The sequence below is a fragment of the Lynx rufus genome, unplaced genomic scaffold (assembly GCF_022079265.1).
Source record: "Lynx rufus isolate CCGP_SWC_20201006 ecotype Redwood Valley unplaced genomic scaffold, mLynRuf1.p SCAF_2, whole genome shotgun sequence".
NCBI lineage: Eukaryota > Metazoa > Chordata > Mammalia > Carnivora > Felidae > Lynx > Lynx rufus.
In genome coordinates, this window is record NW_025814834.1 from 9382401 (window position 1) to 9408788 (window position 26388).

Consider the following 26388-nt stretch of genomic DNA (forward strand, 5'->3'; position numbering starts at 1 on the left):
GTTGGCACGTCCGGGACTCGGTGTGCAGCAAACACTGAAAGAAGCCCTTTCGGAGCTTTGCCAACTTGGGTAGTTTCAATTGTTTGCCAGTAGAAAAATTTCTATCTTGTGGTTTTATTTTTTTAATTTTTTTAAAAAGTAGGCTCCACGCCCAAAGTGGGGCTTGAACTCACAACCTCGAGATCGAGAGTCATGTGCTCCACCAACGGAGTCGGCCAGGTGCCCCTCTCTTGTGGTTTTTTAAATTGTATTTCCTTGATCACTAGTAAGATTAAGCATCTTTTCGTGTTTATTAGTTATGTATTTCAGTTTCTTCATGTTCCTTGCCCATTTTTCTGCAATGTTATTTACTTTATTAATTTGCAAATATTTATTTATTGCCTCGACACTTGTGAGACTATTTTAAAGCTCTCCCACATAGGAAATTCCATATCCTTTCGTAGTCATTCGTCCCACTGAGCCAGTTCTTCCCTACGTTTAACCCAAATGCCACACGCTGCGGTGGGGGCTAATGCCTCTCGTTTTGAGCCCTGCTGAGTTAATGGAGAATAGCTGATTATCATCAATCATGATGAAATCATTCTTAAAAAAAAAAAAAAAGTACCATTAAATAACCCAGACCTACCTGTGTAGTTAAATAATCGTATAATTATTTTAACCTATATGAATGGATTCCATTTCCTAATTATCTTTCTCTTTACTACTCAACTGTGAGTCTTCTACATTCTTGAATCCAGAGCTTAGAAGTGGGGCCCAGGGACTGGCTAGCGGTAAGCGTAACTGGAAGATGAACTTACGGTTGCTGATTTCTGCACTTCTATTCTTGCCTCTCATGATGGCGCCTCCCCCTCTTGCAAGGCTACTTTTTTATTTCAGCGCTTGATAATCACTCCTAAAATATTCACCAGCCAGACTGAGCAAGATTACAGAGCAAGAATTCCCTTTTAGTAATTATTGCTCTGCCCCAAGTGCTTGACACTCTTAATCAAAATTCTGTGGCTCTCTTACCATTTGTCCATATTGGTAAGGAATCTACGTTAATAATGCTGATCCTACCCTCTAATACATAAACCATTTTGGCAAATCGGTTTTAAGGCAAATGAAATGGTATGTTTCTTCTTCTTCTTTAAATGTTTATTTATTTTGAGAGAGAGAGACAGAGAGAGACAGAGAGAACACGTGCTAGCAGGGCGGAGGGGGGGTGGGGGGATGCGGAGACAGAGAAGGAAAGAGAAAATCTCAAGTGGGCTCTGTGCTGACAGTGCGGGGATGCAGGGCTTGACCTCACGAGCCGTGAGACCATGACCTGAGCCGAAATCAAGAGTTGGACGCTTAACTGACAGAGCCACCCAGGTGCCCCTCTTCTTCTTTTTTCCCCCTAGATCATTGGCCACTTTGTCCTGACCCCCCATTCTCCAAGTCAGCATGTATTTTCATAACTATGCTCTGAGGTTGGTCCTCTGTCCAGTGAGCCTTTATAGGATGGTTGTAAACTGATTCCCTAATAAATGGGTGTTTCCTATAGAATATAATCTTAAACATGTTAAAGCCAAAAATAGACTGCATCAATTCTTCCAAATCCCCCTTTCAAGGTTATAATGAATGAGTCTGACAAGGCTTTTTTCTCTTCATGAGTATTCACTTATCTGTTCAAAAACAAAAGACAACTTTAATTCAGATGACTCTTGAACTTTAGAAAATTATACTGCTAGAGTTGTCCTAACAAAGTACTCCAGACTAGATGGCTGAAACATAAATCTATTTTCTCATAGTTCTGGAAGGTAGAAGTCAAGGTGTTGGCAGGGTTGGCCTCTTCTGAAAACTTTCTCCTTGACGTGTAAATGGCTAGTTCCTCCCTGTGTCTTCACATGGTCTCCTGTCTGTGCATGTCTGTGTCTTAATCTCTTTTTATAAGGACACCAGCCATATTGGATTAGAATCAACCCCAATGACCTTGCTTTTTCTTTTCTTTTCTTCTTTTTTTTTTAAAGGCAGAATAGATTGAGAAAAGCTAAGGCACAAATACAGACTTTAGAAATAGCAACATTAATGTGGTCATGAAGGCAAGAAGCACTTCAGTTGCCATAAACCTAGAAGAACCCAAGAAAGAATCCATGGACTGTAACAAAGGGAAGCATTTCAAGAAAACGCTGATCAACAGCATGAAACGTCAAGTATGCTAAGGTCATAAGACATCCTTTAGATTTAACAATTCTAGATTACTGAGTAACATACCAGGAGTAAGAGGGAGGTAGGAGTTGTCTTAAGGAATGAATGAGAGAAAGGTCATAGAAGCAGTGAGTACTTTGTGAAGGAAAAGAGGAGGTGAGAGACAGAAAGGACGTGGGGATGCCTGGGTGGCTCAGTTGGTTAAGCTCAGCATCCGACTCTTGATTTTGGATCATGTCATGATCCCAGGGGTGTGGGATTGAGCTCCATGTCAGGCTCAGCTGGGCATGGAGCCTACTTAACATTCTCTCTCTCTCTCTCTCTCTCTCTCTCTCTCTCTCTCTCTCTCTAAATAAAAGGGATGTGGGGTCAAGGATGTGATTTTTATTTTGAAGTGACACTATGAAGGAAAATAATCCGAGTAATTTGTTGCATATTAATCTCTGAATCATTCTGAGTCATTCACTGTTTTCATTGAAAGATTATTTTGTTTTAAATGGAAACCAAGCCGAGATGTAGCTGTGGCATTTAGAAAAAGCCTAAGTAAGACTGGCCAAAGGTTATTCTCTGCTTGGTCATAATGGATGGATCCCAGGCAATTCGTTTAAGCTCTCTAAATCCCAGTTTCTCACCTATGTAATAATCGTACCCATTTTGTAAGCTTGTTTCAAGGATTAAATGCCTCACCTGTTATAAGCACTCGATGTTTAATTTTATTATAACAATGAGGTTTGTTATTAAGAGGTGGCTTTAGAGGGATCAAGCAAATTCTATTTCTGGATTTTAATATGGTTCTTAGGTGAATAATTGTTCATTGAGATATATAGTAAGAAAAAAACCAAGCATCTTTTAATTTTTTTATTTAAAAATTTTTTTTTAATGTTTACTTATTATTGAGAGACAGAGCGTGAACAGGGGAGGGGCAGAGAGAGGGAGACAGAGAATCGAAAGCAGGCTCCAGGCTCTGAGCTGTCAGCACAGAGCACGACGTGGGGCTCAAACTCACAAACTGCAAGATCATGACCTGAGCCGAAGTCGGACGCTTAACCGACTGAGCCACCCAGGTACCCCCCAAACATCTTTTTAAAAAAATTATTTTAAGTTTATTTACTTGAGAGAGAGCAAGCGCAAAAGCAGGGGAGGGGGAGAGAGGAGAGGCAGAATCCCAAAGCAGACTGCACCATCAGCCCAGAGCCTGATGTGGGGCTTGAAGTCATGAACTGTGAGATCATGAGTTGAGCTGAAACGAAGAGTTGGATGCTTAACCAACTGTGACACCCAGGCACTTCTTTAAAAAAATTTTTTTAAGTTTATTTATTTATTTTGAGAGACACAGAGAGAGAGACCAAACTGATCTTTTACCTAAGTAAGCAGGGAATCTATTTCAATGTTAAATCATAACTTGTTAAAAAGTTTATTAATTTATTTTGAGAGAGAAAGAGCGTATGAACATGCGAGTAGGGGAGAAGTAGAGAGAGGGAGGAAGAGAGAGAATCTCAAGCAGGCTCCACGCTGTCAGTGCAGAGCGACTCGGGACTTGATCTCATGAAACTGAGAGATCGTGACCTGAGCAGAAATCAAGAGTCAAACGCTTAACTTACTGAGCCACCCAGGCACTTTTGAAAGTGAAGAATGCTACCAATCTCTCCAAATCCCTAAATAATCCGATAAACCGTTTAGAATTTCTAAATGTTATGGAGATGTTAGAATACTAGCATAGTTATTCACTTCTTTAAATATTCAATTTATTTAATCTAAAAAAAAAAGTTCACCCATTTCTCCCATTCCCCACTCCCTGCCTCTGGCAATCATCCCCATCAATCTGTTTGTTCTCTATGAGTTTGGTGTATGTGTGTGTGTGTGTGTGTGTGTTATATCTTAGATTTCACATATAAGAGAGATCATATGGTATTTTTGTCTTTCTCTGACTTATTTCATTTAGCATAATATCCTCTGGGTCCCATCTATGTTGTTGCAAATGGCAGGATTTTTTTAAGTAGGTTTCATGCCCAGCGCAGAGCCCAATGTGGGGCTTGACTCATGACCCTGAGATTAAGACCTGAGCTGAGATCAAAAGTCGGATGCTTAATGGACTGAGACACAAAGGCGCCCAAAGATTTCATTCTCTTTTATGGCTGAAAAATATTCCACTCTTTGTGTGTGTATGTGTGTGTATGTATATAACTGCTTTGTCCATTCATCCACTGTTGGACACTTACACTGTTTCCGTATCTTGGCTATGATAAATAATGCTGCAATGCACATGGGGGGTGCATCTATCTTTTTGAATTCGTGTTTTTATTTTCTTTGGACAAATATCCAGAAGTCAAATTGCTGGGTCATATGGTGGTTCTATTTTTAATTTTTGAAAATGTTTATTTATTTTGGGGCACCTGGGTGGCTCACCCAGTTACGCATCCAACTTTGGCCCAGGTCACGATCTCGAAGTTCACGAGTTCGAGCCCCATGCTGGGCTCTGTGCTGACAGCTCAGAGCCTGGAGCTTGCTTCAGATTCTGTGTCTCCCTCTCTCTCTGACCCTTCCCCACTTGTGCACGCTCTCTCTCGCTCAAAAATAACTAAACATTAAACATTTAAAAAATTTAAAAAATGCTTGGTCTCTTAATTTAAAAAAAAGTTTATTTATTTTGAGTGGGGGGAGGGGTAGAGAGAGAGGAAGACAGAATCCCAAGCAGGCTGTGGCAGAAGAGAGAGAGACAGAATTCTAAGCAGGCTCCATGCTGTCAGTGCAGAGCCCAATGTGAGGTTCAATCTCAGTGAGATCACGACCTGAGCCAAAATCAAGAGTTGGCTGCTTAACTAACCGACCACCCAGGTGCCCTGCTATGCTGAGGCTTTTAAGTTCGATATAGTCCAACTTGTTTACATTTTGGCTTTTGTGGCTTTTGCTTTGGGTATCAGATTTAAAAAATCATCCCCAAGACTTATGGCAGCTTACTGCCTATGTTTTCTTCCAGGATTTTATGATTTCAGGTCTTCTATTCAAGTCTTTAGTCCATTTTGAGTTTGTGTACGGTATGAGATAGTGATCTATTTTCATTCTTTTGCACGTCTGTCCAATTTTCCCAAAATCATTTACTGAGGAAACTTTCCTTTCTCCAGAGTGTATTTTTGGTTCCTTTATCATAGATCAATTGACCATATAGGTGTGGGTTTATTTCTGGGCTCTCTATTCTGTTCCATCGATCTGTAGGTGTATTTCGGTGCCAATCCCACATCGGTTTTTTAATTTTTATTTATTTTTAAATATTTCTTTTGAAGTTTATTTATTTTGAGAAAGAGTGAGGGAGTGCAAGGTAGGGAGAGGGGCAGAGAGAGGGAGAGAGAGAATCCCAAGCAGGCTTTGCACCCTCAGCGTGGAGTCCGACACGGGGCTTGAACTCACGGAAATGCAAGATCAGGACCTGAAACCAAGAGACAGACACTTAACTGACCAGGCACCCTGGGACTGTTTTCTCAATTTCTTTTTCTGATAGTTCTTTATTAGTGTATAGAAATGCAACAGACTTTTGTGTATAGATTTGGTATTCTGCGACTTTCCTGAATTTGTTTACTAGTTCTAACGGTTTTCTGATGGAACCTTCGGAGTTTCCCATGTCATCTACAAACAGGGACGGTTTTATGTATTCCTCTGCAATTTGGAACCTGTCATTTCTTGCCCTTGCCTAATTGCCCTGGCTAGGATTTCCAGTACTATGTTGCATAAAAGTGATGACTGTGCATCCTTGTCTTCTGACCTTACAATTAAAACTTTCAGTTATCACCATTGAGTATGATGTTAGCTGTGGGCTCATCATACAGTATATGGCCTTTATTATTTTGAGGTATGTTCCGTCTACACTGCTTTGCTGAGAGGTTTTTTTTTTTTCTTTTTAAATCATAAACGAAAGTTGAGTTTTGTCAAATTGGTACAATTAATAATCTTTGGATACTGAAGTATATGAAATCTTTGCCTGCTAAATATGCGGCCAACATTTTCTCCCAGGCAGTTTATTAATTTTAAGTATTATTCATGAAACAAAACCTTTTTATTAAAAATTTTTTTTTGAAGTAATCTGGACACCGAGTGTGGGGCTCAAACATATAACCCTGAGATCAAGAGTCACATTCTCTACTGTGTGAGCCAGGCAGGCACCCACAAAACCTTATTTTGTAGGTACTTGATCTGCCATTCTTCTCCTTTCTGGCTTCCAGATTCGGAGTCTTGTGTATACTCTACCTCCAGACTCAAATGATATTCTCCCTTATTTTCTTATGGTACTTTCATAGTGTACGTTTGTGTGTGTAACATTTAGCTCTTTGATCCATGTAAGATACTATTCAATGGTTCTTTATTTCCATACTGATCTCAAATAGTAAGTGGGAATTTTCTTTGTTTGTTTGTTCGTTTATTCTGAGAGAGAAAGAAAGCATGAACCACACTCAGGGGAGGGGCAGAGAGAGAATCCCAAATGGGTGCCAGGCTGTGAGGGCAGAGCCCTATTGCAGACTGGTGGTGATCCCACGGAACTGTGAGATCATGAGCTGATCTGAAATCTAGAGTCAGATACTAAACAGACTGAGCTACCCAGGCTCAAATGTTAGGAGGCATTTTCTTTTCTTTTCTTTTTTTAATGTTTATTTTTGAGAGAGAGAGAGAGACAGAAAGAGCAAGCCTAGGCGAGGGAGGGACAGAGAGAGACAGGGAGACACAGAATCTGAAGCAACCCCCAGGCTCTGAGCTGTCAGCACAGAGCCTGACGTGGGGTTCAAACTCACAGACCGCGAGATCATGACCTGAGCCAAAGTCAGATGCTTAACCCACCGAGCCACCCAGGTGCCCCTAATGATAGGTGTTGTTTAACGAATGGTGAGAATGGTGATCCTGGAGTCAGGAAGCACTCAGTTTATAATAACCTAAATAATAACTTAGAGAAAAACAGCAACCTTGAATTTTAGCATATAGCTTAAAGTCCTATTTTTTTTTTTTTGCAAATAAAATTCATTTATTCATTCAAAATAGAAACTTTCAGCAAACATGAAAGGAAACATCTTAAATGTGATTTAAAAAATCTACAGCACACATCATACTTTATGGCAAAATACTGAAAGCCTTTCCCATAAGTCTAACAGCAAGACAGAATGCCTGGTGTCATCATCTTTCTTCCAACATTTTAGTGGCAGTCTTAGCCAATGTCATAAGGTAAGGACAAATAAGATAGGAGGCTCAGAAAGGAAGAAACATGTCACTATTCACAGAAGACAAGAACGTGTCAGAAAATCTAAAAAGTTACAAATTTTTAAAATTAGTAAGTGACTTGGTAAGATCACCAGATAAAAGGAAATTTACTGGAAGCAAAAATCAATTGTTTTATTAAATTTTTTTTTAATGTTTTTATTTTTGAAAGAGAGAGAGAGAAAGAGAAAGGGAGAACGAGTAGGGGAGGGGCAGAAAGAGAGGGAGACACAGAATCTGAAGCGGGCTCCAGGCTTTGAGCTGTCAACACAGAGCCCGATGCGGGGCTAGAACTGGGAAACCATGAGATCGTGACGTGAGCCACCCATGCACCCCTAAGATCAATTGTTTTCATTAGTAGCCATAAATAGAAAATACAATTTTAAGAAGCAATATAACTTACGATAAAATAGGTAAACACCTAGAAATCTAACAAAAATATAGGATTTCCATACTATAAGATATTGTTGACCAAAATTAAAGAATACCTAAAAAAATTCTAGAAAATGGGTATACTGTATTTGTTGATTGGAAACTTGATATCATAAAGATGTCAATTCACCACAAATGAAGCTATATATTCATTGCAATCCCAATCAAAACACCAATAGGTACTTTGTGGAAACATAAGCTAATTGTAAACATAAAAAATAAAAATAAAATATGAGGTGAGTAAAGAGTTACTATAATCCTTTTATGGAAAAGGTGAAATTTGGCTGGTTTGGCATTGGAAGAAAACAACACAAGAAACATTTCCTCGGTAGTTGGCCGCTCTGTACCAGGCACACTGGTAGGTATTTTGCAGTCAATATTCCCCAGAACCTCAGCTCCTGAGATACTCAGAGAAAAGGGGGCTCCAGAGTCACAAGCCTATAGGAAAAGCTCCAAGGTACAGTCTCCTCTTGAGAGATGCATGGTGGACAGCAGGATTTGAAAGGCTCTGACAAATTCCAGAGAAGAGAAGCAAATAGACTGTGTTTGACCCAGGATTTTCCAATCCTATTTGATCAGACAACCTCTCTTTGAAAAACACTGGCCTGGAGTGCTTTATGTATATATATATATCTGGCTTTTACTGTATCTGTGAAATAGCCAAGAGCTGAATGGCTCATTTTACAGATGAAGAGATGGAACCTCAGGCAGGTGGAGACTTATACCAGGTCACATAGCTACTAATATAGAATCTTCAATGCAAATCTAATTTTTCTCAAAAAAAAAAAAAATCGAGTGCTGTTTCCAGGATGAAATACCACTTTCATGCAAAACAGCATTTTAGAAATGGAATAAACCTTCGTGATCTCTTGGACTAGGAAACTTACAACGTTGATGAGGCAACTGGGGCCCAGAAAAATGAAGTGCCTTGCCCCAGGTCAAGAGCTTGCAGGCTAGCAGGAGGAATAAAAGAACCCATGACTCAGTGACTCCCAATTAAGTGCTCTACTGCCCCATATAATTAGGAGACAAATCTGTGTCAGTGTAGGGTGAGACCAAATTAACTGCCCAGAATGAGTAGGTGCTCATAGGTGCTGAATGAACGATTTACCTGAGAAAAGATATGATCCTGGCGCTCTGTCGGGCCCTCGTGTAATTTTGAAATGAGGGTTTAGGAGTCACTGGACAACTGGCTTCTAATATGGTAAGGCACTGAATATTGTAATTTTTAAGAATTTGGTCAGCTTATTTGTTTTATTTTATCCCCCCTCTCCCCAAAAGTGCCACGTCACTTTGGAAAATGAAAAGGAATTTCCATTTCTGATGAAAAGCCACTTGACAATTCGAATCGGGTACCTCCTGCAGTGTCACGGGCTGGGAATCATTTTTCCGAAGGGCGTCAGGTCTGAGGAATGGAAGGACAATGCAGGAGGCGTGAACACCTGGCGGAACCCGTGGGGCAGGGCAGGGAGCTCAGGGCAGGTGTAGGTCGCTGCAGGTCAGAAAGAGGTGGGAAAACCAGAACACTCCCGAGGAGGGCCTGGAGCAGAGGACCGGAGGTTCTAAGAGTGAAGAGGGGAAAAGCCTATATTTAACAGCAGAGGGAAGAACAAGGAGCTTTGGGAGACAAAGAGACAGCCCCCAAAGAGGGGGATAGGTCAAATCGTAAATAATAGGCAAGAGGAAAATAAACTAAGGCAAGCATTCCGCTGAGTTTTGGACTTTAAAAGGAGCGGCAGGGGAGCCGGGGTGGTTCAGCCGGTGAGGTGTCAGACTTTGGCTCAGGTCAGGATCTCTCATGGTTCGTGGGTTCGAGCGCCGCATAGGGCTCTGTGCTGACAGTGTAGAGCCTAGAGCCTGCTTCAGATTCTGTGTCTCCCTTTCTGCCCCTCCTCAGCTCGCGCTCTCTCTCAAAAATAAAATAAACATTAAAAAAAAAAAAAAAAAGGAACGGCAGTTCTGCGTGGAAACGTTTTGGCTGTGGCTGGTGGCCATTGGGCAGAATGGGTGCAATAGCTTGATGTCAGAGATAATGGCATGACATCAGTCCATCAGGGGGAGACGTCCCCTTAGGGACAAGGCAAGAGTAACCAGAAGCAAAAGGGGAATGTACGTTTACTCCCCTCTGCTGTATCCTCTCCATGTATGTGATTCTTGGGGACCCTATGTGGGAAGCAGGGCTAGAGTAAGGCATGATTTAGGGGCTCCTGGGGCCTCTGGGAAAATGCCATCATGATAACAAGTTGACTGCACCCCATCCTACTTCCAAAATGTGCAACCTGGTGTCTAGTTAATACGCTTTTATTTATTTATTTAGAAAGTTTTAAGTAATCTCTACACCCAACGTGGGGCTCGAATCCACAACCCTGAGACCAAGAGTCGCATGCACCACTGACTGAGCCAGCCAGGCGTCCCTAGTTAGTATAATTTTAGATTACTTGAGAGGTTCTGTTCTTTAAGCTTTATGGGGTGGGGGCATATAAATCTATTCAGTGGATGACCTCTGCCTTATTTTCTTTTCTATATCTCCTTTTTAGCTCAATAATACTATGTCATCCGCAACAAAGCAAGAGAACAAAGTTGTACTTTCTCAAAAGTAATTATCACCTACATTAAAAAAAAGACAAAAGCAAAAAATGTAAAATCAGAAGTTTCTAGACCTTAAAATTTCCTAAGTAGCCATTAACCCATTTGCACCTTCTAAACTTGTTGAATTAGAACCCCTCCCCCCAGCAATAGAATCCGGTGACACAGTTATTAATGCTGCTCATTATTTAAGGTGGGAGGTGGCTGAAAGGTGGTACCGGTACAGCAGGTGGAAGCTAACGTACGGAGCAGGACTGCTCAGAGTAAGTGTTATCCGCTTCCATTTTCATTTTTCCCGCTTTCCTTTGATTACAAAAATAAATGCTCATTGTACAAAAACTCGGATCTTTCAAAAACACATAATGCAGGGGCCCCTGGGTGGCTCAGTTGGCCGAGCGTCCAACTTCAGCTCAGGTCACGATCTCACGGTTCATGACTTTGAGCCCCTCGTTGGGCTCTGTGCTGACCGCTCAGAGCCTGGAGCCTGCTTCGGATTCTGTCTCCCTCTCTCTCTGCCCCTCCCCAGCTTGTGCTGTCTCGCTCTCAAAAAAAAAAAAAAAAAACCATAATGCAGGAAGTGAAAGCAATCACTAATTTCATCTCCGAGTGATGCACTTCAGCTGTTTCCTCTTACACTTATTTAAACGCCATTAACATTTATTAAAAAAAATAAAACTACTCTGGTGGCTGTTTTTTCCTATAGGATATGTTTAACCCAGCAACTTGCTTTTCTTGCTTAAGATTTGGTCTACTGAAGAGATCTGGCACGTTGTTTTTTAAAAGGTTGCAGAGTATTCTACGGTATGAATGATTCACAGTTTAACCAAATTTCCACTAATGGAAAGATGTTTTTACAATTATTTCACTCTGGTGAGCTTCTTGCTCACAGATCCTAGTACTTATGTGAAAGCATTTTTGCATAGAAAATCCTAGAAATGGATTTGCAGGGTCAAAGGGTGTATGTATTAACATTTTTATTAGGCTGTACTTGAATCTTATATCTTTAAAATTGCTGTGCAGTTTTAAGTAGTACCTGCAGGATTCTTTGTTGCAAAGTGTAAACGTCAGTCACCAAGTCTAGTTTCTTTTTTTTTAATTTATTTATTTGGAGAGAGCCTGTGTGGGGGAGGGGCAGAGAGAGAGAGAGAGAGAGAGAGAGAGAGAGAGAGAGAGAGAGAGAGAGAATCCCAAGCAGGCTCCACACTCAGCATGGAGCCCGAGATGGGGCTCAGTCCTACAACCACAAGATCATGACCTGAGCTGAAACCAAGAGTCCGTAGCTTAACCGACTGAGCCACCCAGGCATTCTCACCAAGTCTAGTTTTCATTCCTTTTTCAGAAGTCTTTGGAGAAGACAGTTTCCTGTCACAGGATGGCCTGCGACCTCAGGTGTTTTCAGTCTGTCAGTGCTGCAACTCTAAAGCATGTCAAAAATATTGGTTATTTTGGGGGGAATGAACTTGTGGAATTTTTTTTTCAGATGACATTGCTTTAGGTATCTTATTGGAGTCTTTAGGAGGATTAAGTAAAATAGGTAAATTAAGGTCATCTATTATGCAAGTCTTCCTCTTTTCATTTGCTGGGGTGACTATCACACGTTGCTGCTCCAGGGACAGCCGTCTAACACAGGTGCAAGAGGCCAGTATCCGCCAATTCTCATCTACTTAGCTCACAGTTAATGCTTCCCGCAGTTTTCCAGTATTTGTCACATTAAACCTAAGCCACTAGTTGTGACCACCTTAAGCAATACTTCCATTTCAAGAGAACGAAGTAGAATTTCAAGAGTCAAATATTGATAATAGTACCCTCCTGAGCCTCCTAGCCTAAAGTGATTTTTGTTTCCTCTGAACTCACAATTTATTTAAAAAGTTTTTTTAATGTTTATTTATTTTTGAGAGAGGGAGAGAAGGGGGGGAGAGGCGCAGAGAGAGAGGGAGACAGAATCTGAGGCAGGCTCCAGGCTCTGAGCTGTCAGCACAGAGCCCGATGCAGGGCTGGAAACGATGAACTGCGAGATCCTGACCCGAGCCAAGGTCAGATACTCAACGACTGAGCCACCTAGGTGTCCCTGGACTCGGATTTTAAAGCATCTGTGCTACTCATTAACTTGGCGATGAACTTCCTCTGTTCTTAAAAAAAAAAAAAACTATTTCAGTGTTTATATAAATCAAATCACTAACTGTTTGCTCCTACCTAGATTATATGCTTCAGAGAGGAGGGACTTTTGTTTGGTTCACTGATGTTTCCCCAGCATCTAGAACAGTACATATAAAAGGTATATAAAAGGTGCTTGGGCACCTTGGGTGGCTCAGTCAGTTAAACATCAGACTCTTGATTTCAGCTCAGGTCTTGATCTCACAGTTCATGCCCTGTGCTGGGCTCCAAGGCTGCTTGGGAATCGCTCTCTCTCTTAAAATAAATAAATAAACTTTAAAAGATGCTTAATACATATTGGTGGAATGAAAGATGAACTCTTTGAAGGCAGAAATCTTATATTTTGCATCCCCATAGTAAATGCCAACTTGCTGATTATAATTAAGCAAAGGGTCACGATTTAAGATTTTCTTAGAGGTGAAGTGTGGAATATCCCTTGCCTAAATAACATTCAAGGTTCTTTCCAGCTCTTACTATTAATCTAATAGTTTTCAAAGAATTAGAAACCAACATAAGAAAATATATTTACTACTAAAACTAGGTGAAAATAATTGGGTAAACCTTTGATTTAGAAAGCAGGGCATTGATTTTTCTAAGATCATTATAAAGATCGAATTTGAGGGGCGCCTGGGTGGCGCAGTCGGTTAAGCGTCCGACTTCAGCCAGGTCACGATCTCGCGGTCCGTGAGTTCGAGCCCCGCGTCAGGCTCTGGGCTGATGGCTCGGAGCCTGGAGCCTGTTTCCGATTCTGTGTCTCCCTCTCTCTCTGCCCCTCCCCCGTTCATGCTCTGTCTCTCTCTGTCCCAAAAATAAATAAACGTTGAAAAAAAAAAAAAATTTTAAAGATCGAATTTGAAGGGTGCCTGGTGGCTCAGTTGGTTAAGCGACTAACTCTTGATTTTGGCTCAGGTCATGATTTCCCAGTTTGTAAGTCTGAGTCTCAGTCTGTAAGTCCCCAGCATTGGGGGCTGTGCTGTCACTGCAGAGCCTGCTTGGGATTCTCTCTCTTCCTTTCTGTCAACCCTCCTCAACTTGCACACCCTGCTTGCTGTCTCTCAAAATAAGTAAATAAACATAAAAAAAAAATTGAATTTGAGAAGCCATATTAACCACAAGCTATATTCTATAAGTTCCTTTCTTGGGAAAAAACCAAAACATCATAGCATCAAATTGTTAACTGGGAATGCCTCTATAAGCATTAAAATATATATTTAATGTTACTGTATAAGAAGCAAAGAAAATATTTATGTACAACATTTATATTCTGTGCTATACCAACCATGGTCTGACCCTAATGAGAGAGATACCTGTCTTCAAATCCATGTCAAATGTGCAATCATTTGAATTTAAAGTCAATAAAAATAAAAGCAGTGAAAAAGAATAAAAAAGAGAATCAGAGGGAAAGAAAGATCTATCTAAATCTGGGGTATATTTTGAATAACATACAATATTTTTTTAAAAATAAAAGAAGAAAGAGAAAGGAAAAATTTTACAAAGTCATTCCAGAAAAAGTCCATCTTATAAAACATAGTTTAATTCTAGTCTTTTAGTCCTTATTTATGTCAGACCACCTCTTAGTGGATGTTTGGTTTCCTGTGCTGAGACTTAGAAAAATTATCCTGTGGTTAGAAAATAGCATATTCTCAAGACGGTTGACTGAAAAGACTATTTTTTTGGCTTACTATTTTTTACAACAAATTTTACTTTAAAAAGAGAGTGAATTAATCAGATTTGAGATGAACTCTCACTGGTAGAACTATAGTGGATATATTCCATCTGCTTAAAAAAGAAAATGGATCAGCTTGAAAAGGATTTTTTATAGAAGCAATTGACAGGAAGAATAGGGCCTGAAATAAAAACCAGTTTTTGATGTGTTAAAAAAAAAAAAAAAAAAAGAAGGAAAGAGAAAAAAATTAAGAATACTTGCGTGGGGGGAGGGGGGATTTCATAAAACACAGGCATGTGCCCAAGTTAGACTACAGAGCAAAGTCTGAACGACATCAACAAGGGAAGCATTCCTGGAGAAAACTAATGCCAGGCACTCTTAATGGTTAATTTACTAAAATAAAAAAGTAAACAACTATTCATTTGTTGAGGCTTACAACATTATAACACTTGTAATACCAGACCTTCAAGAAAAAGAAAAATCTCAAAAAAATGTTTAAAAGACAAATTATGGAAAAGACTGTAAACATTAGAACATTTTAACTTACGTGAGGTAGATGAAAAGAGAAAATGAAGTATGACTATGGTAACATGTTATTGCTTTCAATCACTAATGTTAGAAAGTAAGAAACTGTTAGGATCATACCTCTTAGAACAAATGGAAGATAGTCCCAAAATGTACAAAACAGTGAATTTCAGCTTTTAAGAAATTCTAATTAAATGTGTAAAAATTCCCCCCAAAATGTTCAATCAAATATTTAAGTTTGATAGGCTATCACGCTTTTATTACTGACACTACACTTGCAATATTTAAACATCTCAAGTTTAAACAATAAAATATGTATTATTTTTACTTTAAAAGATGCTTTTGAAGCTATAAAAAAAGCATTCCCTACCTACTTAAGGGCTCACGGGAAAACTGATGCAATATTCAAGATCTACACTAAAACAAATATATACAAAGTTCTAAATTTCATTTTATAGAAATACCATCTATTAAAGTACAAGGTGCTTTATCTCAGTGACAGGCTTAAGCTCAGCCAGGAATCAGAAAACGGGTTCCGAGTGGAGGCCCAGTTCAACTTGATCATTTCATGGGCACAATAAATCATCCAAAAGCCCACCTTAAATAGCTAAAGTAGTCATAAAAATAGGCTGATGGTTACTTCACTCCAGCGATAACATAATCCTCGGTCTTATTGTTGTGGAGCAGATGTCATTATGGGTGGGGCCGACGCGCAGAGCAGCTGAAACATTTTTGTACCACCCCCCGCACACTTTCAATGGGATAGAAGGGGCTCCAAAAAGGTAAGGGGAGAGCTCTCAACGATCAATTCCTACTAGAAATAAGGAAGTTTTGATGTGGTCGTGGTACCCGGAAAGACCACAATGAGATTTTAAAAATCCCCCATGATTAACTCCTACCCTGGAAAAGAGATCTTCCCTTTCTCCCCTCCCCTGCCGGCTCCTCCTTGGGACACTTGGCTGAGTCTTTCTTTCTCTCCTTCCCACGCTGAGGTGAGGCTGCACGCAAGCCGGGGACGCCTGTTTTTCTCTTCGCGCGGAGGGAACTCTGCGGGTAGGAACCCTCGGTGGCAGGAAGGGAGCGGGGTGCGATGTGGGGAGGCAGGAAAGCTCGCCAGGGACGAGCGGCCCTTGGGGTGGGAAAAGGCACGCGGACTACGGAGGAGCCGGCCGAGGAGGCCGAGGTGACAAGGGAAATCTCCCGGCTCGGAGCTGGGACCGGACGCTTCCGGCGGGCCACAGTCGCTCTCGGCCTAGCGGGGCTAGCGTTCCGCGCTCCACCGGGGCGGCAGGGAGCTTAGAGAGGGTAAACCGCGCCTCGCACTTGCCTGGGACCGGGTGACCAATAACTGGTAATAGTCTTTGCTCGGCGCTGGGCCTTGTCCTACAATTTCGAACAGAGTCTCCGGCAGCCACGACGCCATCTTGGGACGCCACCGCCGTCGCTAAGACAACCAGGAAGGGGCGGGGCTTGATTGGGGTCATGGGGCCAAAGCCCTAGTTTAAATCGAACCCGGTTTTGAGCTAGCAGGGGGTTTCTTCCTTAGGGTGATGGCCCCTTCTCCTAAGAGTCAGAGGGAACACTGATCCGTGAGATTTCCACCCTCAGGTCCCCGGTGACCCGAAGGGGAATTAGTTCCTGCTGCCACGGAGGGGAGGGGGTGACCCCGGCGGAGGGATATCAAGCGGAGCCCCACATTCCCCTTCCTGGTCCCTCGAAGGGATCGGGAGGAGAGCTCAGGCCGCTGGGAGAGTCACGCCGGGCGGTGGGGGAGGGAGGGGCGATGTGATGGGTTGCGTGTAGGCAGCGGGGCCTTACCCGCGGACGAGCCCGTGAGCCGGAGGCAGCGGGCAAAGTAGTTCCCGGAGGGTGTTGGAACGGGCGGGGAGGGAGGCGGCGCGGGCGGAGGCGCACGCCGGCCGCGGTGCTGCGGCTCAGCTGATAATTGAAGGGACCCGAGGAGCCGCCGCCGCCGCCGCCGCCGCCGGGGGGGGGGTGGGGGGAGCGAGTGGAAGTTACTGCCGCGCCACCGAGTCCGGACCGGAGACTTTGGGGCCCAACTAGGTAATTGGGGCGCAGGTCTGAGTGGCCGGGCCAGGCTTGGGGGAGGGGGTTGTACGAGGGGGTGAGGGGCTAGGGGGGCGGCGAGGGGGGGGTGGGGAGGAGCTGGAACAGAAAGTCCCAGGAAGCCCGGTTGTGTCATCGCCGCGATTCGGCCCCCGCTCGGCCTGCTCCCGGCGGCGGCGGGGCCGCGGAAGGACCGGGTCGGGGGTTGACGGGCGAGACGCTCGAGGGAGACCGGGGCCGGGCGGGAGCGGGTGGGGGGGGGGAGGAGGGTTCGCTGGGTCCCCGCTCAGGCCCCCCGCGATGAGGAGGGCCCTTCACGGAACCGGGGTAAGGCGTGCGGGTCTTGGGGAGCCCGGTGGTGGCTGGGGGGGCCGGAAGTGGGCTTTGGAGCTTGGAGGGCCTCTAGGAAGCGAGAAAGTGGGGGGCCGGAAGTGCAGGTGGGGGGTGTGAAGACGGCAAGGGTTCCCCGGAAATGGGATGGGGGGCCCGGAAACCGGGAGAGGAGAGGCTCCAGGGCCGGGGACGGCCCGGAAATGGAAACTAGGGAGCAGCTCGAGTGACAACAGTTGTGGGAAGCGAGGGTCAGAGGAGGGAGAGGCCGGAGTGACTTTAGACCGCAGTAAGGGGTTTCCTGCCAAGGGGGAGGGTTGTGGGCGGGTGAGCCCGGAGACGGGGTCTGCGCTGGGCTGTTTCTTTAGCCGTGGGAAGTTGAGGCTGAGTGAGGATGACGACGAGACGGGCGTGCTGGGGGGCTGGAAAAGAGGCCGAGAAACTTGGCTGAGAGGAGCAGAGCATGCTTCTAAATAGATCAGGATGGAAATGGGGGGTGGGGGTTCAGGACTTGGGAGGGAGGTGGACCAATTGTCACTCCAATCGTATTAGTATTCAAAGCGAGTCAGGCGATTAATTTATTTATATGTGGATTACATAAAACCTATTATATCGTTTGCCCATTCAGTTCACCCTCTCCTCCATCCTCCTCCATAGTGAGTGGGTTTTTAGTTCAGAAACAAGTTAGAGGGGACTTCAAATAACGAAGGTTGGAAAATCCCCAATCCTGTCCTTCGTGGCGCTTCCTTCCTCAGAAGAACAGAAATCCTTAATTTGCTAGAGGGGAGAAAATAAAGATTTAAAAACACATGCAAATCGGGAGGAAATAACACATTTGAACGGCCGGGGCGGGTTTGGGGGGGGGGGGACGGGAGGGGAATTGGTTACCCTTGTGTGGTAAGGAGAGAACGGAAGGGGCTGCTCCTAAACCCTTAAGACAGGTTGGTTGGTTTTTGATAACGTCGTTTTACTTTGGGGACGGTTAGCTTAAGCATCGTGTCTGGCGGTGGGTATAGTTTAATTGCTTCGTTAGTTAATTGAAGGAGGGACTGTGGCAGTGAGTAAACGTTCGTGTGTGAGGGGTGCGGGGGGTACGTTTCATAGCGCAGCGAATGTGTTCTGAGTGGCCGTCTAACTGCTCCCCTGCTGTCTCCTTTCCTAGTCGGCCTTCCCCGGATCCTGCCTGGGTTGCCAAATCACCCGATCCCCGGGCTTTACTCCGTTTTGTAGGCCCTTTAGTGCTGTGTTCAACTTTCTATTGCTCTCCAGTCTCTCTATAGATATTTTTGGCATTTCATTTTTTAAAGACCCAGGAAGTGGAGGCTGAGGATCTCCTCTCTAAAAACAAAACAAAACAAAAAATATAGGGTGGAAAGTTGAAAGAGCTATTGAGTGGGGCAAAAAACCGACGCTCTGAACAAAGGTCCTAGTTGTTGGAGGAAAAGGCAAGAGGCCTATATATGAGGCCTGTGTGTGTGTCGCATTTACACGGGGTGGGGTGTGTGTGTGTGTGTGTGGAGGGAGCAGCTAGGATTGAGGAATGGCCTTATCAGATTTAGAGACAATAAGTTGCAGATGGTTTTATTGAGATTTATTTTCATACTTAGATTATGCAAAGAGATCAGTATTGGGAATTTTAGAGTAAACAAAATTTCCAGTTCTTCATTTTGAAACAACCCTGCTCCATGTTCAACCCCAGAAAGATTGAATTGGGCTTTTACATCATCTTTGTGAGATTGTTGGCAGAGTTTTTATTTCATTTATTTTATGCTTAAGAGAGCATATTAACATGGTTGGAGGTTGAGGTGGTGGGCTTTGTTCACATCTGCCTTTCTATGAATGTGCCAGTATCCGTAAGAATTTAAGGACTGTAATAAACATTGTTTCTATTCCATTCCCAGTTTTTAAGGAGTTTGAGTGGTTTTTAAGTCTGCTCTGCTGACAATTACTGTTTAAGTTTGTGTCGTGAACAGGCTTTTTGTTTTAGTTTTTCATTTACTTTCTAAGTTTTAGAATACTTCAGGCAGTTAGAGTTCTAGAAGCTGCTAAACTAAAATAATTATTTTAAAAAAGTGAAAGGGATGCTAGGCCAGTGTAAAATCAATGCTTTCACCTAGCAAAGTAAATTTGAAGTAATGTTTACTTTTCCATTCTAACTGTTAAGATTACTGGGTTAATGTTATCTACGTAAGATTTTATGATCCTATTTTAATCACATCATCCTAGCAAAGAGACACAAACTCATGGGAATTCACACACTGACAGTAGCTGTGTGACCTTGAGCTTTTCACTTATCCTATCTGGTCTCCAGTTATCTGTAAAATGGGGATGGGCAGTCACTGTCTTACCTCACTGGGTGGTTGTGAGACCCAGTAGATACAATGGCTGTGAAAAATTACAAACTGCTAAATAAGTGTAATATGTTATCATTAGTTTTAGAAAATTACATTTGCTATTTGAGGCCATTAAGAACACTTAGAGCTTTTCACCAGTGATGGTGAAGGGTGGGGGGGCGGTGACCTTGATGTAAGATAAGTTGCAGCAACTTATTTTTTGAAACTGCTGTTAAATTGGTAGTGGAACTTGGGCCCAATTTCTGTTAAGTTACTCTTGGGTTGATTGGTTGGTTTTGGTTTTGGTTTTCGGTTTTTTGCATCAGCATGGTAGATTTCTACCATACTTTCTCCTGAATAAATTTGTTAATCATATTTAGAGAAATTTCTTTACATTTTCATTATTGATAACACATGTACCTGTTTCGGATCGTGGCTCTTACGGAATTGACTTTATAATGTCAGAGTCTACAATGAAGGGAAAACCTTGCCAAACCTATTTTTTTTTTTTTTTTTTTTTTACAGAATTTGGGGAGGAGGTGTTTTGTTTTTTTTCTTTTAGGTGGATGATGATCTTTTTGAGCAAATAGAATACCAGTTGCCCTTTTATTTTTCCATTTGCTGAGGAAATTTGATGGACTCAGGTTGAAAAAAGCAACCTGTTTGTTGCTTTTCATCTTCTCTCAGGTTCCTGTTACTGCCAGACTGACCTGCACTTTTCCTTTATTTAAACCATTTTAGGTTCACTTCAGTTCACCCCTTCCTAGCACTTCCTCAAACCCTTCTATCCCAGGATCTTTCCCATTTATTTCTTGGTTATCTAAATAGGCTCCATTTTGGGATTAGAGCGTTAGATTTGTTGACATGTGTTGCGTTTGTTTCCTGACTGGATTATAGGTTTCCCCAAGTCCAGGATTATCTTGTATCAACTGTGTTTTGCATGAAGGTGCACTCATAAGCCTCATTGAAAATAACACCCATTTTCCTTCCCACTCCAAACCAATAATGTTAACCTAGTCTTGCTGACTGTGCAACCAATCGTCCTGCTTGGAAAGTTTCTTGGTCTCAACAGATTCCTCAGGATGCTATTTGCTTTGCTGATCCCAGCCTCTTCATATCTTCCTGACTGCTGGAAAGGGCTTAACAGTAAGAAAGAATCTGATGGATATTATACAATAAGTATAATCTGTCAATTGTAATGTAATATTGATGCTTGTAGTTCGTAACATTTGACATGAGCTTTACATTTGTGTATTTTCTTTCGTTGCCTCTGTATAGTTCAAACAGCTGTGTCACAGATTTCTTGAAGGCACAAACTCCTAGCAATTGTTCTTTATAATCTCTGCCTGGTTTGCTGGGTTACTCTGACACATAGTGGGTGCTTGCTGCTACTTAACAGTAAATAGGTAAGTATACTTCTGCTGAACCAGTCTCTTGATTTTTTTAAGTAAAATTTAACTTGGCCAGTGTCCTGGATTTTCAAAAATGCAGTTCTTTAATTAAACCCAATATCCTAACTTGATTTTAGGTTATTGGCAAAAGAAGTTGTTTCCTAGGCTGAAATAAGTCTGCTTTGTAGTTCTTCTCTGAGGCCTTTCAGCTTTGGGTTGGGATTCTTACAGTTTCATTAAACTGGATTGGCCAGAAGAAAAAGGAACTTGTCCATTATTCAGACCTACCTATTTTGTCTGAGTGTGCAGAAGCTATTGGTAAATAGTTCTGCAGCTCTGTTTGAATTCCAACATCATGTTAGTGGACTAGAGTGAAAAAAACTGCCTGCTACCCTGTCCTCTCATTAGTGAACAGCACTATTCAAGTGAACATCTGATTTGAGTGTAGACTTGGGCTGCAATCTTGACTGCCTTTTCCTCGGTCTTTGTGACCTTGGACAAATAATTTAACCTTTGTGAGTTTCAAGTACCTAATCTGAGCGTGGCTAATTGCCACCTAGATTTAATTGTCATTTGTATGCTAGACACTACTTAGGAGATTAGGCTCCAAAGCTAGATTGGAACACAGGGCTCTTCCTCCACTGGTTCATTGCAGCACTGACCATTGCCTCATTTGTTAACACCCTTCTACCTAGAGCATACTTCTGTTACATATGTAGACTTGAAAGTCTTTGAGTATATCATATTCCTTAGTCGATTATGAATTCCTTAAAGCCAGTCTTCCCCCTTTTTAATCCCTAGTATCTAGCACAGTGTCTGGCCTATAATAAGGAATCTTTGAATGCTTCTTGGAGGAGTAAGTCTTGTGAGAATAAAATATTACTGTAAGTGAAAATACTTTGTAAGGGTTTAATGTCTGTCTTGTTTTGACAAACATTTTGAATCATAGTTAATCCTAAAAATGATTATAGAAGTTTTCTTTTTAATCTGTTGATATGTATTTTAGAGACTGCAAGTTATTTTAAATCACATATGAAAAAAATTAGGACAAGCCATTTATATTCTGTGATTGGCCCTTGTTTACACATAATAGTTGATCATTTAAATGCTAGATTGAGGCCCTAAATAGATTTTGACATAATGTGTGTATTAAGTACAAAGCTGAGTTTTATACCTCATTTGAGTTTATTTTTGTTTTGTTTTTAGAAAGGATGTACTTCTATAAATTTGGGTTACTACCCAATACATACTTTGAAGGCTATTTATAAGCTGAAGTGTCTATCAGCAAGCCTTCAAGACTTGAAGTTAAAGCATTTCAATGTGTATTTTAATCAACTTGTTGGCTGTGGTAACCAATGAGTTCTACCCTGACTTCAAAACTCCTACTCATTCCACCCGTGGGCAGCATTCTGAATAAATAGATGTACCTTGTGCTATAACTTCTTAAGGTCAAATTAACTCAATTTGAAGTCCTTATCCTGGTAAACATATGTGATGCCCTGGAAAACCCAAAATGAATTTTTTCAGGTAGCCCTTCTGAAATTCACTGTTGAGTTGTAATTTAAGCTGTCTTGTGTCCTTAAAGAGCAGGTTTGTGGAGATCATATGGAGCCCCCCCTCCCCCTTTTGTTAATCTTCCTGAAAACCAAGTGTTGTAGTTTCCTTGTAAGTAGTAAATATATGAACATGCTGTAACTTCTGCTCTGGCCCCAGTATTTTATAATCTTGTCTGTGTTGCGCCCTGGGCTGGATGTGGGCAGATTGAGCTGTTCATTCCTTCTGAACACACTCCAGGAACCTCAGCATTCTTGCCTGGACTTTGACTGTTGAGTCCACCTGGACTGATACCCTTCTCTCATCTTGTATCTCTTGTAGTGACATTTACACATTTAACTTTATCTTTGGGTAGCTACTGTAAGAGTTTTACTCTTCACTTCTTTCTTCCATAACGTTTTACTAGTTATTGCTTTCACCATCTGCCTTAAATAATTAGTTGCTTACTTCTTCTTAAGTAAATTTTTGGCTTCTTGTGCTAAAGGTTTAATTTTTCCATGCCCGCAGTGGCTGGCACAAGGCTCCTAACCTGCATGGTATATGGGCAGGGATAGAGTTCGTTTCGGTGACACATTGAGAAACTATATTATGAAGTATTATTAGCACCATTTGCCATGGTTTCTGTCTGCTTATTTTCGTTTCTCAGGGTTTGGTAGCTGAGTGTAGGATGCTAGAATATAAATTTTTCAGAATTAGGTTCGTTAAAATATGCACTTAAGGGACTGATAAGACAGTAGACCATTTTACTGACTTTGTGATGTTAGGTTTAGCGTTTGAGAATTCTGTTTACCAGTGGATAAAAGCATATTTATCGATACGTATTTATCAAGTGCTACTGTGTGCCAGGTCTCTGCTGGGAGGAATACAGAAGGTTCCTGTCCTGAGTTTTTGTTTCATTTAGTTGAAAAACACTTCTCAAACTTGGTAACTATATATAGTATAGCGTTTAGCATCGAGAAGTATCCCGTAGATATTCTAAATGCAGGTTTTCTACGTTTAGGAAACCTGATAGGAGAATCTAAATTAAGAAACAGAAGAATTAGGGCACAAAATTTGGCTTTACCGAATAAATTGTTGGAAGTACTTTCATTGTGCAGATATTTCCTCAGCAACTAATCCATGTGCATTTCTGGTTCCATACCAGGTTTGCCTTCGTGAAGAGTGCGGAAGAGAAATAGGAGATTTATAAAAGATCTCTTACGTTGGAATGCCCTTTACTGTAAACGAGTTCAACTATGATAGTAGAACACAACATTTAACATTGTGCATATTTGTTACTAAGTACAAAGTTGAGTTTTTTATACAGTGGGCCCTCGGAGGTTTAGAGAGAGATTCAGTCCTAGGTTGCAGTTACTGAGGAAGACTTGCTACTTGAACTGGCCTTGATTGTTTGGGTAGGTAGAGAAGAATGGGTAACTTGCAAAGGTGTAATTGAGGCGAGGGGCTGATGGGAAGCTAAACTGGCCCTTTGCAGTAGAGGATCCATATTTATGAACTAACAGAAAATTCAGGCTGTGTTGATTGAGGTTCTTAAATGGGAGATCAAGAAATTAGCTTTAACAAATAGACATGTTGACTTTATTGTTAATCCCTGAATAGGCTGTGACAACATGAAAAAAGTGTACGGGCATATTTACTTTGTAGCTGAACTGCAAAGAAAAAGTGCTTTTAGATTTTATTTGTCTTTCAATGAAATTGCTTCCCTTTCTAGGACTGTATGTTATAGGCGTGTTTGTGGTAAGTTTTGGGGTGATAGAAGCCGTGGAGGTAAAACTTGTTGTTTAGTGTTCCTACTTAGTAGTTAGAATACTTCCAGTAAATAAGCAGGCGATGTCTAAAGGACTCCTGTTGCTCCTGTCCAGTCATGGAATCTTTAGTGGAAGCTGGCAATCATTTTGTCTTAACACATTCGTCTGTTGTTTATTCAGAGATTTTTTTCTTTTTAAATTCAGAGTACTGGTCCAGAATTAATAACATGACTTTTTGTGAGTTACTCAGTAATGTCAGGTGTAAAAGAAACTTCTGCTAAACATGCAATGCAGTAAAAGAAAAAATGATGTTTTTAAAAAAGCAGATTGTGGCTTAAGTATTTACATACTTTTAAAAAGTGCAAATTAATATTCCCTGTTTCATCAAGCTGAATATCTTGGTAAAGTATTTGCATAGCACTCCAGTTGATGTATTAGTAGACTGTTATACCTTTTTCAAGAGTAGGCAAGATAGGATTTCAAAATTGGGAAATGAAGTTAGATGGTGACTGGAGGGAAACTGAAGATGCAGAGAATAATACTTTCATTCAGGGGTCTGGTAGCAGTAACATTTAGCTTTCTTCCAGCAGCTTTTCTTTCTAGAATATTCTCATAGACTTTGCTGACTGCAGTTTGCATTCATTTTATTTTTATGGGGAAATAGCAGAGATGCTAGCAGTTAGTGCAAATTCATGAGTTAAATACCTGTTCAAGTTATAGAGTGCAAAATTTGTGGGATTTTGTGGACTGTAGAATAGAGTCATTTGTGAAGGCTGTGTATTTTACTGCTACAAGAGACATGGGTGTTTTTTAATGTAAGGTATTCATGCAGCTGTCTAATTTTTCTTTTAGTAAACCTATATTTCCATTTCTTCTACCCACTTGGGGAAAGCAGCCTCCTCTCAGAAGGGAGTTAGGGACTTGACATCTCCCCTCCGTCCCTGACCCGCAAGCATTTCTGCCTTCCTCCCAGTAGATGGCAACAATTAGGCTGATTTTTGAGAAGAGTCAGTAGTTCTTACCTTTGTGATCAGACTTGTTCCTAATTATTTCTCATATGTCTTTAGGAACTTTAGTGTTGATTTACATATTTTGATGTCAGCATACTTTTCTCCGAAAACTAAACTGTCAGTTGCAGAGTTCATTCTTTTTTCTACTTGACTCTTCACCCCGTCTTTAAGTTTGCCCTTCCAGTTGCTGCTGTGAGGTAAGACTTGGGGAATTTCAGCCTTTGGTGTGGCCGTGTAAGATAATCTGCTTCTGCCTCTTTGAACCATCTCGTATTACTTTTCAGCTGCCTGTATATTAGGTCAGGCCATGCTTTCTCCAGGTATCTTCTCATTACACACACTAAGTTTTCTGAAAGGAATTTCGGGAGAGATAAGACACTATCATTTGGGATCTTTGTGGTGGCACTAGTTTTAAATGATACCCAATTTATGCTGCTTGAATCAGTTAAGGAATTGGTCAATTTAATGTTGGCTGGAATAGCAGCATTTCTTTTCTGGTGGATGGGCCTCCTACTTCTGCATTTACTTCTATTCAGCGTGTGTTAGTTTTTTTGTGTGACTGAAAAAGAAAAATAAGATGATTCATAATGCACAATTAACTTTTCAGAGTTTACTATATTTAGAGATACTTAGAACTTTTTTCAGGATGCCTGCTGAGTTGATTTAAATTTTTGATGTGAGAGTAAAGGATTTGGGAAGTTTCCATATTAAGAGTTTTATAGTTAGGAACGTCCTAATCTGTAGTTCTTTTAAGGAACACATAGAGACTTAGCAAAACAATAGTTCTAAAAAAAAATTCTGCAGTTATGTCTGTTTTGTGGTCCAGTATTAGAATCCTGGTCCAGTAGAAAAAAATTATGTTGGTTTCAGCAGCTGCTGTACTCACACCTAGAAAAATACTCATGTAAAGACATCTTTGCTCTCAGTTAAGGTAGTCTGAAGTTAGCAGTGGGCATAGAATTAATGTGTATAAATAATCAAAGGGTATGTATTAATAAATAGTTTTGAATACTACTGACTTAAAGTCCTAGATCAAGATTTGGGATTCTGAAGATATGTAAGATGACCACATTTAACTCCAAAATCAATTCCATGTTGTATTTCTGATGTGGCTTTCACTATAGATATGCATAATATAGCCTTAGCAGTCATGGTGTGGGAGATTAATGGGATAAAAATAAAGAAAAA

At 41.4% G+C, this 26388-nt stretch overlaps 2 protein-coding genes across 17 annotated transcripts in view; one reads left to right on the forward strand and one right to left on the reverse strand.

Moving 5' to 3' along the window:
• FBXO36 (F-box protein 36) overlaps window positions 1-16242 on the reverse strand; it is an 88639-nt gene extending 72397 nt beyond the window's left edge. Inside the window, exon 1 of the mRNA XM_047084976.1 lies at window positions 16095-16242. Coding sequence (XP_046940932.1) covers window positions 16095-16190 — 96 coding nt within the window. The 5' untranslated portion in view covers window positions 16191-16242. The remainder of the gene's footprint in view (window positions 1-16094) is intronic.
• Window positions 16243-16704: 462 nt separating this feature from the next.
• Window positions 16705-26388, forward strand: part of TRIP12 (thyroid hormone receptor interactor 12) — a 139455-nt gene continuing 129771 nt past the window's right edge. For 8 of the 16 annotated variants that reach the window (XM_047084962.1, XM_047084973.1, XM_047084968.1 and 5 more), the window contains exon 1: window positions 16706-16831. The gene's annotated coding sequence lies outside the window, so the exon portion shown is untranslated. Of the gene's footprint in view, window positions 16832-17099; window positions 17162-26388 lie in introns of those variants that run through there. The other 8 variants (XM_047084960.1, XM_047084963.1, XM_047084966.1 and 5 more) reach the window with 2 other exon arrangements.